The sequence below is a fragment of the Limanda limanda genome, chromosome 9, assembly GCF_963576545.1.
Source record: "Limanda limanda chromosome 9, fLimLim1.1, whole genome shotgun sequence".
In the NCBI taxonomy this organism is placed as follows: Eukaryota; Metazoa; Chordata; class Actinopteri; order Pleuronectiformes; family Pleuronectidae; genus Limanda; species Limanda limanda.
In genome coordinates, this window is record NC_083644.1 from 28088189 (window position 1) to 28106566 (window position 18378).

An 18378-nucleotide genomic window follows, 5' to 3' on the forward strand; every position below is an offset into this window, starting at 1 on the left:
TCAAGGTCATGATGGCTTCATAGAGTATGTTTGTTTAGCTTGAACCTGATATCTTAAGATCAGCTTGAGGAAATATCTTCAGATTTGGTAAAAAGGTTTAATTGGACTCAAAGATTAACTGATTAGACTTTGGTGCATGGCATCTGAAGTCCAACATCCCAGTGACCTCACCTTCATGTGAATGTGATATATCACGACCGTAATAATAATAATTATGTGGTGAAGTGGATCCTAATTGTCGGCAGTGGACAATGACTGTGGATTATCGTGGCATCCAATCTTAATGGTGGATCATGATCTTTCTGGCTGCTGACCATAGACTATGATTGCAGCAGGACTTCTTGACGTATAGTATTTCTCCTTAGATACTTGACCTTCAAGTATCTGACCTTCAGTTATCCTTCAAAATGTTTACCCTCATCAATGCTGCTAAAATCTTTATCCTGATGATGTTTTCCTCTACACTTGACATCTATTGTACTTCTGTCCTTCCTGGGAGAGGGATCCCTCACATGTGGCTCTCTCTGAGGTTTCTACATATTTTTACCTGTTAAAAGTGTTTTTAGTGGTTTTTCCTTACTCTTGCTGAGGGTTACAGACAGAGGATGTCACACCATGTTAAATCCCTATGATACAAATTGTGATTTGTGAATATAGGCTATACAAATAAAATTTGATTGATTGATTGAAGAGGACAGATTGATCGACCATGCAGCTCAGTAAACAGCTCCTCTCCATGTGAAGGCAGGATCAGTTCTCTGCAGCCTGCTGATCACTCACTCCTACACTTGTGTGGGTGAGTGATGGGTGGGAGGAAGTGGAAATGCTGTGAAATCAGATTACATTTAGTCTGTGTGTGAAATACAGGACCTTCAATGCAATGACTGTTTGGAACAAACTTTATTGAAACTGTCAACCAGGACAGGTGCAACCTGACAAGCTAAATATTTTTTTCAAAAGTATGAAGAGAGTCTCCAACAGATAATATGACAGTTCTTGTTATACAATCCTCAACCACAAAATATTAACCAGTTATCTAAAAAAATAATAAAAACAAATCTGGATACCAGCTTTAATCCATTACTGTGGCTTTGAGGAGATTTGATGAGTTCCTGGCTGTATCTTAACAGATTTCAATTTTGACACTCCGGTCACTGAAGACTGATTCTCCTCATTCTTTTTACTGCAGGTATAAACTAACACAGGTACAATCCAACAAAATCAAACGACTGTTTATTGTTCAACAAAACAGCACAGACATAACAACATTAACATCTGGCCATAACAGACAGACGGTGACAGACGGACAGCTGAAACTACCAGTAATACACTATCAGCACTCTTGAGAAGTGCAGAATCAGTTATTTTTCCCATGCCACTAAAAGTCAACACACACCCTGAAGGAACCCTAAGCAGAACCCTAATGTAATAAAAGTAAGCTGGGGGGAGGGGGGGTGGGGCGGAGGGTGAGGGCGAATGCCTCTGCTTGGCTGATGCAGAATGTGGACGGCTGATGATAAGTTTGAATCTAAAAGTCCTCAAAGCACCACTTGATACCAAGAAAGATCATTGTTGCAAAATGGCCAACCTCCTTACAGTATTTACAAAAATATAAAATGTAAATAAAAATACAAACTAATTCTGTTTGTAAAAGTATTCTTGTTAGGAAGGGAGGACTGAGGTGTTGAAGGTTTGCTGGAAAACTGGCTGTCTGTCCTCTCGGTGGTGTCGTCGTCCAGACAGCGGGGCCTTGGCCAAACTCTACTTATCTTTCTTCTGCTTCTTGGTTTCAACTTCGTCCTGGAAAAGAAGACAAACAAGGTGAGACGTGTCATCTCAGGTAAAGAGTTTACAGGTAACCACACCTTCCTCTCCCTCTTCAGCGCTGGACAACTGCCAACATGCTGGTTTGTCTTTAATGTGGGCTGTGCTGTTTTAAAGTGGAGCTTGGAATTCCATCCTTACAAAGGTTAAATACAGTTTTGACAGTTTTTTCTTTTACATGTATTTGCAAATGACACAGGAACATTTAAGAAAACAATACTATAGATGATGTATGTCTTCATAATGGGACTAAAAGGTCATCAGTCACTGTCTTTGTGTGCCATTAACTATATTGTGCTTCAACAACCATGATGGATAAACATTGATGTCTTACACTGAGGTACAGTGTAGCTTCAGCAGCTTGTTCAGTAAAGTTTGCATTAAGCCTGTCAGTTGCATTTATTTCTGATAAATTAACTGATTAAGATTAAAAATCATTCTCTTCTACTGTGACAAAAACAGAATAAGCTGCAAAACTGAACACTCCGTTAATAATTCTGAAAATGTTCCTCTATATTTTAATATCATTATTTTTAATTCAGAATAGTACAAATCCAATCAATGCCTGTTACATATATAATATACCTATTTGTTGTAACCTACTGTTGCAGATGCACAGTTCACTGACTGAACCATGTCTGCTCTCTGCTCTCTGCTCTGATGGACACATATTGATTTTGATATCAAGTCTGTCGTTCAGTGAAAGCTCCAATATCCATGAGCAGTGCATTTGATCCTCTCTTCTGTGCAGACTAAAAGGTGTGTTCCCCTAGTTCTCTGTTTATACACCATGTGTATCTTGCAGACACTGAGTGGTTAACCATGGTAGCAGAAAACAGTGCGTGTGCCTTGGACAACCCTGCAATTATTTTTTGTTCCACTGTTGAAAGTTATGTTTTAATCTTTCATAAACTGGTTAAACATAAATAATGCATAGCACTCACACCAACCCTAACCCTTTTCAGAGGAACTACTTTCTATCTAGCAAAAATGCTTGTGGAATATTTTGACCTTGTGTTCTGTAGATGATGAAAAATAACAATTAGTTATTTAGGTCTAATTATGCAAAGTTGCGAGTACCTCAGTCTGCACATTATACTCCCTTCACCTCCCCTGTACTGTCACAATGGCAACAATATGGACAAATTTGATAATAAACTCTTGAATCTTGAATTTGAAATATGTATGGAAACTCTGCCTCACCTCTTCATCATCATCATCATCATCCTCAGCCGCTCTCTTCCCCGTTGGTACATCAAGGTCGTCATCTTCATCGTCCTCCTCATCACCTGAACACACAGATCATCACAGTGATTTTGGATAAACACAGTCCTCAGTTTACTTCAGTGTCCTCTCAGTCTGAATTTCTCATACATGCATGTCTCAGGTAAACTTTCAGAATATTTATCTCCTAATCACCGGTGAACGAATATGGGTTAAACTCCCCGTTACAGTAACAATGTTGATACCAGTATGGTCTCAAGGACATTGTGCAGTTTGACAGTCTGGCCACTAGGTGGCACCATAACCCTTCTATTGAATCGATAAGGAATTCACTGAAATAGTGGAAGTTGGTGTAAATGAGAGTTTATGCTTTGTGAATAAACTGCTGTACTGTTCTATGGATATGGCCTGAAGACACGGCCAATACCAACCACACTGTGCCGACAAGGTGAGACGACCTGCTGTGGTGTCAAAGTGTTGTTTGTTTTCCTGTTGTAAATGTGCAGGTGCTTTCACAGAACGTTAAGGTGATGGTGAATTTGTCACAAGGTACAAATAATCATCACACTGAATAAGAATCTAAAACAAAAAAGGTTGCTCCGGTGAAAACATCCTATAATAAAGAATTTAAATCTCACAACAATAGTGTTGGTGATCACCAGCAGGTAACACCGTCCTTTTTTTCTTTGTTCAACATGGTATGAAGACACCTACCCTCACCATCCTCGTCGTCGTCCTCTTCTCCTACGTCGTCCTCCACCTCATTCTCCTGCTCGCCGTTCTCCTCGTCCTGACAGGGGGAGACACAGTTATATTTGTCACCAGCACAGAGACATGGATCATTCGTGTTCTGCAAGCAGAGAAGCGCTGTCTTACAGCTTTGCCATTGGCAGCAGCATCCTCTCCGTTCTCTGCCTCTTCAGTCTTCTTCTTCTCCTTCAGCTCCTGAGAGCAAACGTATTCTTAGATACACATGTCACACACTTTTATGAATGAGGCATTGAGTTGATACAAATAAAAGGACAACATGAAATGACCTGGTGACCAAATCTGACAATGTGTGACATTCTAAATGTTTTCAGATCAACTTGACTGAGTGTTAGGTCGACATTCAGCCTCTGGCATCAAATTCTATGTCTACGTGTTTCTGTGATTTTTTCTAATGTTGCATTGTAGTAGTGCATCTATTTCTGTCTCGTACTCTGTCTCTGTGGTCAAACTATGACTGTACTTGTTTCGTCCTCTGTGTAGAACAGGAAACACTTCATGAAGTACTCAAGCTAAAACCCTTACAGTATATGGCAAATATATTATTTTGATGCTTTGTAAATGGTTGTTTAATGTGGATGTTTAATCAGTTAATAATCAATATGCGTCACGTTTGTATAGCATTTGAAAAAGTGTGCTGTAAAACACCAAACAAATTAACCGAATGAAAGACATGTATCAATAAAGGCAATACTTCATAACCCTCAATATCCACCAAAAAAAGAGTTGGTTTGTTTAGATACTCCAGGCTCTCTGATTGGTACCAGACAAGCCTGCGTCCTGCAGAAAAGGAGGGAAACTCTCAGAAGGGCTTTACAGCCTCAACCCTCCTCACCATCATGCAGCTGGGCTGCCAGCATTGGCTGCCAGTTGCCTTTGGCGGTCAGGTGGTAAAGCTCAGCCCTCCTATTGGTGAATTCTTCCCAAGTCCCTCCCACCTCTTACTGGCTCCCTGAAACCCGACACTGTCTGTCACTGCTGCCATGTAGTCAGAGCGGAGCCTGGCAGAGAAACCACAGGCTCACCAGTGCAAGGACTACAACTCCCAGCAGCACCGAGGCTGATTATTCTCTTGTCTGTTAATCAGATCAGCTGCCAAAGCAAATACATGTTTTTCTTCTGGAGAGCTTCCTTAAACAACTGCAGTGGATCAGTGACCTGCAAAAGAGTATACTTAGCATACACTGTGCTACACATTAGTATTATAACATAAGTATAGTACATTTACACCCAGGGAATGTTTACTACTCTCGCTGATGTCTTCGGACTGAATAATGTAGAGCAGCATAACTTCCTCCTTCCTCTTCATGCTGAGGAATCCACACAGCATCATCAGACCTGTCCACACACGCCTGCCTCCACTTGGAGGCAGGCGTGTCCAACAACAGGAAACAGTCAGTCTAACTTTATTTAACTGTACCTGTGTGGCTATCACAATGCTTGCATCTGTCTGTCTGTCTATAGTGGAGAGACAGACAGGGTGACAGTGGGGCAGGAGGAGTTCCTCAGTGCCTAGATGAGTGATGTGACTCATGTGGCCTTCACAGTCACTGTACACCTGGGAGACTTTGGATGGATGCTGGACTCTCTGCACCACCACCACTGTCAAGAGTAAGAAGAATCTGTCCAGTGCACTTCCACTGACTTGAGTGAACAGAAATGAAGCTGTTCACAGGGCAAGTGGTTGACAAACATATTACTGAACTGTCTGTCTGTCTGTTTGCCTGCCTCTCTGTTTACCTGTCTGTCTGCCTGTTTGCCTGCCTGTCTGTCTATAAGTATTTCTGCCTGTCTGTCTATAAGTAGTTATGTCTGTCTGTCTGCCTGCCTGTCTGCCTCTCTCTGCCCGCCTGTCTCTCTGCCTGTCTGTCTGCCTGCCTGCCTGTCTGCCTGCCTGCCTGTCTGTCTGTCTGTCTGCCTGTCTGTCTGCTTCCATCCCTCCGCTCTTCTTGCAGATCAGTCCGTTTCCGTCTCGCCCCCTGCGGCTACGCGCGCAGTTCAGTGAGACGCGCACGACCCTGCCCCGCTTCGCGCACCAGCTGCTTGAAGTATTGGGAGATGAGCGCGCGCTGTGTGCGCCGTACACACACATGAAACAGAAACAGTAACTTGGTCACTTTGTTGTGGAGCCGCTGCTCCGGGTGGAATCACAGACTGTCTGTGAAGGACACGGACCTGCGGGAAGCAACAGGAACCTCGCTCCCCGTGACCGGCAGAGGAAATCTTACAGAGAGCTCCGTGATGAAGATGAGCGACCCTGGGCTCTGTTGATACACACGATGCCTCCGCAATGACAACTAAACACACACACACACACACACACACACACACACACACACACACACACACACACACACACACACACACACACACACATGTATTGGCGTGCGCGCTCACGGCGGAGAACCGGGGCTCAGTCGGGAGGAGCTCGAGATGAATAAACTCAGATTATCGTTCAGTCACGTCACCGATTAGTTACAACCTGGCGGACTAATCTGGATACTGTACTTATTAAGTAGGTGTGAGTCAGAACCTGCGTCGTCTCACTACACGGCTCCGTGCGAACAAAATAACTCCGTACAATGTGAATCCATTTGTTGTGTGCGCGAATTCGAGGGACACAAAAGCCATTCTGAAAGATCCGCGCTCCCCCTCTGTCAGGGGACGAGGTGTAAACAGGGGGTCCGCGGCCGTCGCCTTGTCGGTCTTCTTCTAATGACCCGACAGTTTGCATCCAAACACCGAGTGGGCGGGAGCGGAGTTAAATAATCAAAGTCCATTAAATGGCAGCATTCATTCAGATCGCTCCTCGGGGCTTGGAGGTAACACTTGGTGAGATTTGACTTGGTTCATTCATTGTAAACCCTTCCGCGGAGTGTGCTCGGTGTAGTTAGGGAAATGACAGATGCTGAAATGTGTCGGGAGGCTTCGGCTGCAGCCTCACTGCTCCTCACTGCTCCTCATCCACTCTCACAGCTGCTTCACCTCCACACGTCTCCCCGCAAACACACTTTCATGTCCAATTCACACCGTTTGTCCGCTTTTCACATGCTGCGAAATCAACCGCGACTCTTCCGTTAGCTCCACACGATGTTGCTTGAAATAGATAAATTACCAGCACAGTTATTAATGGATGCGGAGTTGGCAGAAAAAAAAGCATTGTGTCCTTATCTTCATCTCTTGTCCTTACCTTGACGCTCAGTTCCCCGCTGGTTTCTACTTTACTGTCCGCCATGTTACTGGTGTGACAAGAGCTGGATATCCAGTCAAAATATTCCAAAATGTGAAAATCAAATTTTAAAAAAAGAACAGACGTAGAGTCCTTGAACCTGTGAGGGTGGAAAATAAAAGACGTCGTCCTACCAGCGGCGGGTCCACCAGTCAGAGCTGCTGCCTTTATAGACAAGTGGGAGGCGATAGGTGTCTGGACCTACACGCTGATTGGTCCATTAGCTTTGAAAATATTCAGGCTGCAATTGGCCAGGGGGAAACAATAGACATCTCTCTCTCTCTCTCTCTCTCTCTCTCTCTCTCTCTCTCTCTCTCTCTCTCTCTCTCTCTCAGCCCCCCCTATGTGTGTGTGTATGTGTGTGTGTGTGTGTGTGTGTGTGTGTGTCTGGTCTAGGTATTACCAATGCACTGAGGACCTATTTCTGATTTCACAGGCACATTAAGGGTATTGTGGGGACAAAGCACACATCATCACATTTTAAATCTGTATAGTTATAGGCTTAGGTAAGTTAGTTTGGGGGAGGGTAACGTTATGTTAAGGTTTTAAATTAAATAGCTGAAAGTTTAAGGTAAAATTAGGTTAAGCTTAGGTTAAGGTTAGATTAAGTTTAAGGTTGGAGTTAAATTGGTTAACTGTCAGGGTTAGGTTAGGTAAGGTTAAGATTAGATTAAGGATATGTTAAGGTTAGGGTAAAATTTGATTAAACCTAGGTTAGGGTAACATTAGGTAAAGTTAGTAGGGTAAGGCTATGTTCAGGGTTAGCTTGGGGTAAGGTTAGGTTTAGTAGCTAGGCTCTAAATATGAAGAGTGTGTGTGTGTGTGTGTGTGTGTGTGTGTGTGTGTGTGTTTGTGTACGTGTACGTGTGTTTGTGTGTACGTGTGTGTGCGTGTGTGTGTGCGTGCGTGTGTGTGTGTTTGTGATAGTGTGTGTGTGTGATAGTGTGAGATAGTGTGTGTGCGTGGACACAAATTCTTGTACTTCTGTCTTAGTGGGCGGCTGTGAAGGGCAGCTGTGGCTGACGGCTAAAGTGGTCGTCCTACAACCTGAAGGTCGGTAGTTCGATCCCCAGTCTGAACCATCTTCATGCCGAAGTGTCCTTGGGCAAGATGCTGAACCCTGAATGGTCCCCGATAGAATAACAAAGTGCTGCGAAAAGATGCACTGTATGAATGTGTGTGTGAATGGGTGAATGTAAAACTGTACTGTAAAGCGCTTTGATCTGCCAGCCCCTTACCCTAACCATCACAGCTTCCAAAACCAAGTCTTAACCCTCAAAGTAACCTTTGAAAAAGTAAGAACTGGCCAAAATGTTCTCACTTTCCAAAAAGGTCCTCACTCTGTAAGGTTATATGCTCAAAATGGTCTTCACAAAAATAATTACAAGTACCCACATGCACCCTAGACGCAGACAGCCATAAATATGAATTTGGGAAGTTGAAACTGGTCCAGTTGTAATCTGACTACTTTGAATAATGTCGGGTAGATCTACCAATTATCACATTCAATCAGTCTAAAATGTATAAACTTAATAAATGCAAGTTAAATCCATATTCAAATCTTTATGGTCTTTTAATATGAAGCATAAATGTCCCTCTTAAATTCGGAATATGTGTACACACTTCCACCAGAAAACCTTTCTTAATTTTATCTGTTTTCTGTTGATTTTTTATTATTTTATTTATACTGATAGAAGAACCTCAACATATACTACCAGAAACCCTGTCTTGAATCTATTTAGGCTGTAAATTTAGTTTATTTCTATTTAGTGATTTGTTGTCTTACTTGTTGTGAGGCCCTTTGTAACTATGTTTTGAAAAATAAAAATTGAAATAAATAGTTTATAATAATATTATTAAAATGGCACAAACTGGAATTACTTAAGCAATACACATACAACAGCGAAATTAATTTAAAAGAAATAATATGAGCATTGCTCTGGACTGTAATGTAATTTTAATCAAGTGAAAACCCTTAAGTCATACCCACTGCTGTAATTATTCCAACTTGCCTGTTGCTGTTACTATTGTAGATACAAAGGAAACTACAAATATACTCAGTGTTGGGAAGGATACTTTCAAAACGTATTCCGTTACAGAATACAGAATACATGCCCAAAAATGTAATCTGTAACGTATTCCATTACATTAACTAATCTGAGTAACGTATTCTGAATACTTGGAATACTTCCGGTTTGTATTGCATATTTTAAGTGTATGATTGCGGCGTTGTTATAGTCAGTGGAGCAGCAGCAGTTTAAACTCTCTCTCGGCTGATGCGGCGGGCCAGCTGGATGTCCGGCTCCCATCCTCTCCCATCTCTGTGCGGGTCCTACCGGAGGCTGAAGCCCCCCCCTGCGCCAAGGCTGCCTCGTGTCGTGCAGCGATCGTTTCGGCGTCGAGCCTATTTTTTGCGCTTGACGCGAGCGTATCGCTCCGTGAAACACACTGAAAAATGATTTTAAACGATATTGATGACATATTTTATATGATATAAATGATAAAGCATGCATCCCGTAGTTTGTATTCCCCTTCTGTTGTCCTGGAGTTTTAATTTTACCAATTTGACCGATCACATTATTAAATGCCCCCCTCTGCCCATCCACTACAGACACACAAGCAGTCATAAAGATAAAAAGAGAGGGGGGGGGGGGGCGGGGGTTCCGTTGTGAACCCGGCGTGCCTCGCTGGCCTCCTGCAGAGCCATGACAGCGGAGCTCTGGAAGCGCAGGTCGGTCTTCTCTCACCAGGCGCTGGAAGGGCAGCTTGCGGTTCAGCAGCTCCGTAGATTTCTGGTAGTGACGGAACTCTCTCAGAGCCTCGGTCCCGGGCCTGTAACGGTCCCGAGCCGGTCGCGGTGAGGCTCCTTCACGCCGCCGGGGGCCCGGGCGCTCTTACGGCAGCCCTGGTCTCCAGCTGCTTCCTGGGGGCTTTGCCGCCGGTGGATTTACGAGAGAGTGAATAAACTCATGAAACAGAGAAGTACCGTCATGTAATCCACTGATTTCAACAATGTAACTGTATTCTGAATACCATCTATTTAATTTGTAACTGTAACGGAATACAGTTACTCATAATTTGTATTCTAAATACGTAACGCCGTTACATGTATTCCGTTACTCCCCAACACTGAATATACTGCAACAGCAATAACTATACTGCACTACACTGCTGCTGGTAATATACTACAGCTGCTCACTACTTCTGTTACAGCTGCTGTTATTTTGATCACAACTTTACTGTTGCTCTCTCTATTGTAACTGTGGCCGATAATACAACAATACTTTCACAAACTGCAATTGGTAACACAACTAATCAATGGTTACTCCAGCTGGTGTAGTTCCAAGTACTCAAAATATATAGTTCACTGCATTTCCTTTCTGCTTGTAGGCCTATGTATTTTATAAATAGATATTATCTATATATAAACGAATTGTCTAAGTACTTGTACTCTGTGCAATGCCAATAAAGTTGAATCTAATCTAATCCAATGTAGATACAGGAGGAGTCAGAGTAACATAGAAACAGAGAGAGGGAGCAGAGGAAAAAGATGGACGAGAGAGAAAGGGAGGGAGAGGGATGCAGGGAGGGAGACTGGGAGTGATTGGTGAGAGAGGAAGGAGGGCGGCAGAGAGGCAAATAAATAACAAGAGCGACGGGAGGGGGGAGTAGAGAACGAAATGAGGAGAAGCGTGTGTCTGTGCGCGTGTGGACGGATATCTTATCCTGTTAAAGTGGAGCTGTTGTGTGGAGCCGTCACGGTGACTTCACTCACAGTTGTGTTTATACGGTTAATTATCGACAGTTTCATGTCAACTAATAATGGATACGATCTCCAGTTGCAAACAGGAAACACTGGTTGACAGAAATATAAGGAAAATATATGTTTAACATCGAGACTTCCTCCATAAATATAAAGGACAGTGCTGAGGTTTACTCCCTCACCAACATGGCGGACTTAAGAGTCCGTGTGGCGTCGCGATTGTTGAACATTCCCTCTGATTGGCTGGTGAACTGGAGCGAACATAAAACTGACGCTTTGCGCCCGATGAGTGGCTGATACAAGTGTCAATCAGTTAGGGCAAAGTGGGCGGGGTATTCAGCTGAAGGTAACAGCAGAAGCGAAGTAGGAGCGGAGCGGACTGGACGTTTCACTGCGGCCTGCAAAACTAAACTCAAATAAAATAATATAAAATAACCTGATTAGATAATATTTGATTAATTTAGGAATGTCGAATAACCAAATAAAATATAATATATGAAAATAAAATAACCTAATGAAATTAATTAAAATAAAACAAAAAATAACCAGATAAGATCAAATTTGATTAATTTAGAAAATCAAGTAACCAAATAGAATAAAATAGATTAAATATATTAATCTAATGAAATTAATTAAAATTAAATTAAAATAACCTGATCAAATAAAAATAAAATCAAGAAATAAAATCAACTTCCCTAATGATATAAAAGTTATCTTCTGATGGTCTTTGGTGTCAGATGTCAGTGTCTCCTTAATTGTTCCCCATGTTGTCGCTTGCTTCTGGCTGGTGACATTTGACCTTTTTGCAGTTGATGCTGCAGTAGGATTTGGTTTGGTGTTCACAGACTGAAGACTGCCTCGTTGTCTGGTGTTCACTCAATCTCACTGACACATTTCTCCATTAGCTTTCTTCAAACAAATGTTGTAAATACTGTTATTTTGTAGATTGGTTCAGTTGCTAATGTTTCACTCCTGTCTGTCCTGGGAGAGGGATCCCTCACATGTGAGTCTCTCTGAGGTTTCTATTTTTTTTCCCCCCTTAACAATCAAGGCCCTTCATATATCAAAGAGCTCATAACACCGTATTGTCCCAAATTCAGTTTGATTTCTGAATTGTTATTTTGTATTGGACAATTCATACACTGACGGGTCTCTCTTTTGGTGAAAACAACTACAGAGGGGTCAACCAGCTGTCAGCAGGATGGCTGCAAATACACCACATTACTTTATATTCTCGAATTAACATGAATACAATCAATTTTGCTGATGTAAAAGGAGCAGAGAGCATATAAGACTGTTCTCTTTCCATTAGAACCTCATTGATCTCCTTCTAGCGGTGTTGGTTGAGGAGCAGGTAAATAAAACACTCTATAATGTTTGTATCATGGCATAAACACAGTCCTGCAACATGTTCATATGATGCATATAGGTGAACTGTTATAAGTACAACTGTGGATATACTGACAGAAAGAACTCAGCTTCAGTGCAAATGATAGGGTCATTTTAAGTGCATTACGTGTAACCCTGACAGGTTGACAGCGGGGGGCAGTAGTGGAGTTGCACTGACTCACCCCAGAGAAGCACATTTTCCTCTTCTGTTGTGAAAAGGTAATCATTGCTACATTTCTGCAGATGGGGAGCATACACCTTTACATACTCATGATTTTCGTGGCAACAACTGATGTTAAGACAGATGTTATACTAATCAATCAATAATATAACTATTTGAAGCGGTGCTTAAACAACATAAATTCAAGATTCAGTATTAATTGGACTGTCCCACAGGGTTGTACATTTGTCTTGTTCTCTTCACCCATACTGCAGCCATAAAACAACAGCAATTCATACATAGAATATTTAAATGCATTAATAAATAAACAATGAATGATGCATCTAACCAGATTGCACATGAAAACATTTAAAAAGAAAATAGTCCCATGAAAAAAAATAATACCTTGCATAAAAGACCATCCAGTTCCCATCCTGACTTTATCTAATGGTTTTATTGACATCTATTGATGAGCAATTTCTTTAAAGCCATTGAATCTGCAATGAGGGACTCTGAGCCTCCGACCAGAGGGCTGGTACGCAGCATGTAGAACATGGGATGGGTCAGTTACTGTCCTATCAGCTTGCCTGAGGGGAGTCTGTGCGTAGACTGCAGGGACGTGTGCTGAATTTATTACAACTTCTGCTTACTTATCCTGCACATTTCAAACTCTCACTGTTTTGCTTTTGTTATTCTTTAGCTTCTTTTGCTCTTTTCTTTTCTCTCTCTTTCTTTTAGTTCACAGACAACATAGATCGTTTGTAAGCACATCTTTCTTGATTACAAGTCATAACAGTAACATCTGCAGTTTGGTTCATGTTCAGCAACGCAAACCACACAATTGTCAACACATCTACATGTTGATGCTCGGTGCAGGTTAGGTGAGAAGTCATCAATCTGAACTTCTGCTGTTAGGTAAAACTGCAGCTGAGCGTTATGCTGCAGATGCAGATGAGGAAAAGAGAAAGGGTTGGACAAATCTTTACCAAAACCCTGTGCTGAACAGGTTTCACTTGGACACTTTGATAAGGTACAATGCAAAGTATGACAGGAAACACACACTCTGCACACTCTGTCTACATATTCTTACACTCATAGTATATTATATTACCTATTGTATAGTCAAATACTTATATTCATACCCCTACTATATATCATATATTATATCATACTCTCTGTGTATTCTTTGTAAACATAAGTCTATATACACATATTTATACATGTTTACATGTTATAATTACTATTATTATATCACTATTACTATTATTATTATATATACTGTTGCTGCCATTATTACTATATACTGCTTTTATATTGGTATAATTACTATCATATATAAATGTAGATAATGTTATATTATATACATACTGTACTATTATTATATACTGTCTAACAATAACATAACCATCATATCATCAGTACTATTAACATCATCTAGCCACTGCACTTTATCTGCCTATTTTATTTTATTTTATCTTGTGCTTCTGTTTTTTTATTCTTTCTACCTCAATATTTTTTATTTTATTCTATTGTATTGTTTTCTATTGTATTCAAATATACCGGCTGCTATGACAACTTAATTTCCCTTCGGGGATGAATAAAGTACTCTATCTATCTATCTATCTAACCATCAGTGGAAACATCAGACATATTTAAAACATGAATGCGTTCAGAAATTATATTGTCTTGGATCAGTAGCAATAACTGTGATCACAAAATCTTCTCTTTGACTTACAAAAAAACCCAGTCACTTGACTTTGTCTCCCCATGTAGTTCTATCAATGTTTTGTCTTTTTTCTTGCAATAATAAATAATGACCTTTCTTATGGTCCCGAGACATGTTAGATAATCCACCAGTGAGACAGCTCAAGCACATGAACAGCACAATGCTAATAAAATGAGCAGGACATAATTGTTTCCTTTTAGGCTCTACTTGGCCACATTTGGACTATAAGTTGGTGTAGCACTTGGGCCACACCAAACAATAACTGATGCCGCAGACACAGGGAGGCAGTATCATCCACTTGTCATGTTTGTTCACTCAACACAGTAAAAAGCCAGGTTCATTTAATTTACAGTTTTTCTCAATTGGTTTGGCTCATTTCACGAAACAGAAATGACATTCTCAGAGCACTAAGTGCAATTGGCAAAATAGCCTATATGGTTCAGCACAACTACATGGATCACCTTCAAAAGGTCATATCTCACCCAAAACAGTTAACTCAAGCTTCAAAACCAAATCATTTTCTCATATAAATAGTCAGTGCCCCCAAAATGAAAAGTTCCTTCTCGATTGCTGTGGCTCATCTCTCAGGGGAAAAAGGACATTCTCCAAGGTTTAAATACATTTGCCAAAATAACCTGGATGGTTCAGCAAAACTCCATGGCACACCTGCAAAAGGTCATATCTCTCCCAAAACAGACAACTCATCAGTCAAAACTAAATCCTTTTCTCATTCAAATAGTCAGTGCCCCCAAAATGAAAAGTCCCTTTGGCATTGTTTAAACCCTACAGGTCAAAATATTTAGATGTTTTGTCAGTATGGCAGTGGACCATAGAAATATCCCTCATTTGCACATTCCAATCCTGGCTCAGTCCTTTGACACTGAATGCTTACAGTAGATGTTTTCTTTCCAGAATACTATGTGTAAACAGAAAAAAGATTAATTCAAGGTTTCACATAAAATACTTTATTGCAGTCATACAGCCATGGTAATTGTTACAGTAATTGCCATACATCATGGTTACAGTAACAGAAAATGTGTACAGCACAATATACTGTGGGACAATAAGCACATCAAAACTAAAATTAGGTATAGCCTACACTAACAACACATACAGTAAGAAACTAAAGTAAAGCTGGAGTTTCACTAGTTTTCATCCTCACTCTCCTGCACATCCTCGCGCTCTCGTCTGTCTGGCCACAGACTTTCATCAACATCACATCTGATGTTCTCCCTTGCTATGCAACGGGGGAAGAATCTGCGTGCATGCTGCAACCATCCCTGACACTGCTCTGCTGTGACATCACCACAAGCAGCATCCATTGCCTGGAGAAGGGACCTCTGGTTTTGAGCCCAATGCTCATAGACCCTCCACCTCCATGCAGATAAAAACTCCTCGATAGGATTGAGGAATGGGTAGTAAGGTGATAAGAGCACCATCAGCATTCTTGGATGGGCAGTGAACCACGCCCTGATGAGCGGGCCACGGTGGAAGCTTACATTGTCCCACACAATGAAAAATCTGTGGGAATAGACACTATTACCATTTGTATTTACTTGTTTACTTTGACTTTAGTTCAATATATTTGAATACTACAGTTAACTCTACCATCAATAATTCCATAGTTGACTGACCACATACCTGTTTTCCCTGCAGAATGTTTAGATGATAGAGGACACTGTAGAGCGTGGCACATTAGGCTGAACTCAACGACCTGCCTCTGCCATTGTGAGGCCATGGTTGACCACATGGTCCACAAGTGTAGCCCGAATTTCATCTGGCACAAATTGTTGTCTTTGTCCTCCTCGGCCTCTTCCCCCTTCTCCACCACCACGCACCCTTGCTCCTTTTCCTCTTCTTCCTCGAGCAGGCAGTTGCCCTTGGTTGTTTCCCTGGCCAGGTGATTCCAGGTTCATAAATTGTACTGAACTTGGTCAAGCTCTAGATATTTGATGGAAGCATTTATTCCCTGGATAGCACCTGTCAGCTAATTAAACTTACTGTGTGATTGGTGATCGGATGTGTGAAACTCCCCCTTGATTAGTAAAGTTCTAGTTGCACCTGAAAATTAGGCCGATGATCCAAGAGATCCATATTACAGTATATACCATGATGTTTTTCATGGTATTATGTGCCTGAAAGATTTTGACAGTAGAGTGAACTATTGTGCAGGTGATGATGTAAACAATGAAATTATGCCAACATGTTCTGCAGAGAACAACCACTTGACTGAGAAGCAACATTCAGTTTAGACCAGAAAGATATGTTCAATTGGTAATTGGGCTAACTGAAGGCAATTGTACCTAACTGTTTGCAAGGTGTCCTAAATCATATGAAAATTGTGCTTGTCATGTGCAAGGCTGTGCTAATACAATTGCAATTTGATTAAAGGAATGAGATCTACCAATCTGTTGTGAACAAGTGCCCAGTGGTTTGGAGGTTTGCACGTGTTGTTTTGAAAATGTCAGTTCTGTTTCGTGAAATGAGCCAAACCAATTGAGAAAAACTGTAATGCTCTAATGCTCCACTGAATCACAGCTTTTATGAAATAATTCTACGTCGCCATATTTTGGCTGAACCACAGCAAAGCCAGCCCCAAATTCAAATGTATGACTGAAGAAGCCGTACTGGAGTTTCCCTATTTGCCATAGCTCTTTTTTTTAAAATATTGGCACAAACTATTTTTATTATATCACAATGGCGGTGTTTGCAGGTGGAGTTGCCAACGTAGTAAACTTGTCGATGGATTAAGTCTCATTTCACTTTCTTTTAAAAGCACCAAGCAACAAACCTGGCAAATATCAGGGCAAACCGTAGCTACTTTCTTCAGAGGTCAGTAGTTACTCCTCACTAGCCTGAGGTCGAGATTTTGACCTTGTCTTGTTGAATGTGTGCAGCTCTGCACTGTTCCTGATCTTAAGTCACTGACCCTTAAGAGTCGATTGATTCAAACATTTACACAGTGTTTTCGGTGTCATGTAGTATTGATTTGTTATGTTATGCTTTTGGAGACAGCAAAAGAGGGAGAGACAGACAGGTGGTGAGGAGACCCCGATTTAAACCAGATACTTTGCAGATAAGAATCAGTGTATTAACACCTGAGCCGGATGGACTCATCATTCACTATTTCACAATATTGTCATTTAACGGGATACAGATTATTAATACTTGAACATTTTCCTAATACGTTATCCCCCATTAATAGGACTTGCAGAGGAAAAACAACAGATTCTTTGTTTCCCCTCGGTTTTCCTTGTTGCGTATGCTGCCTCTTGTTTGCAGCTGTGATTCTGTCTCCCCTCTCTCCCTCCCTCTCAGCAGACCTTCACCCTCTTCCTCCATCACAGAGCACACCACAGGCAGCAGCTTGAAATGGCGGAGAGAGGAGGAGAGAAGAGACGCTGTAGAGAGGCTGCAGACAAAACCCAGAGTGGAGCTGCAGAGCTGAGTGGAGGTGGACTGACTGGAGATGTTTCACCAGAAGTGAATGGCAGCTTCTTTTTGTCAATCAGCTTCCACAGACCATTATTACTGTCATGTCTTTCAGATGGCTGAAGTCTACTCAAACAGATAATATTTAAGGTTTTTATGGTATGTTTTTATTGTCAAAGAATGACGTGACATGAAATATCACAGCCTGATCATTTTCTCCAAAGGTGTGATTTTGCTTTCAACCACAACCTTATTTGTATAACACTTTAAACTGCTTTACTAAACGAAATAACAGTGAAGGTAAAAAGCGGCAAAGTATTGTCATTATTACTATCATCAATCACAGGAATAACAATAACAATAACAACAACAACAACAACAACAATCATGTTTTCGGATGATTTCTATTGAGGAAGAGAATCAGATAATGAGAGGGAGATAGTTCCAGAGTTCTGGGGCAGAGTGGAGAAGGAAGGCCCTGTCCCTGAAACAGGACAGCAGCTCTGAGATGTTGGATGGGGCGAGATCATTTAGTGCCTTGTACACAAACATAAGAATTCAAAAATGTACCCTGCCGCTGACAGGCAACCGGTGTAGAGAGGCGAGAATGGGTGTAATGTGTTCCCATTTTTTTTGACTTAGTTATAACTCTTTCTACTGCATCTTATAACAGTTGGAGACAGGATTAAAAAGACTGAGTGATGCCAAAATAAAACGAGCTGCCGTAACCAGGGCGTAAGGATATGAGGGCATTCAGCCAAAGTATTAACATTAAAATTCACATGGCCAATAACTGCAGAACACAAGCTCAGCCCACACGAGATTTGTTGGGCCTGATCAGTGACAGCTGGCAGCACACAGTG

The 18378-nt window shown here is 41.3% G+C and overlaps 1 protein-coding gene across 2 annotated transcripts; it reads right to left on the reverse strand.

The window, feature by feature from the left end:
• Nucleotides 1–881: 881 nt before the first annotated feature.
• On the reverse strand, nucleotides 882–7200 carry ptmaa (prothymosin alpha a). Of its 2 annotated transcripts, none has more exons than XM_061077888.1 (5): nucleotides 7007–7200; nucleotides 3925–3993; nucleotides 3769–3838; nucleotides 3028–3113; nucleotides 882–1800 (listed from the first exon to the last, which is right to left on the reverse strand). In XM_061077888.1, exons 1-5 carry the CDS (start codon nucleotides 7049–7051, stop codon nucleotides 1762–1764), a joined length of 309 nt encoding a protein of 102 aa, XP_060933871.1. In that variant the 5' UTR covers nucleotides 7052–7200; the 3' UTR covers nucleotides 882–1761. The 2 variants fall into 2 exon arrangements, with proteins under 2 accessions (XP_060933871.1, XP_060933870.1); XM_061077887.1 differs by having other exon boundaries at nucleotides 3763–3838.
• Between the last annotated feature and the right edge of the window lie 11178 nt (nucleotides 7201–18378).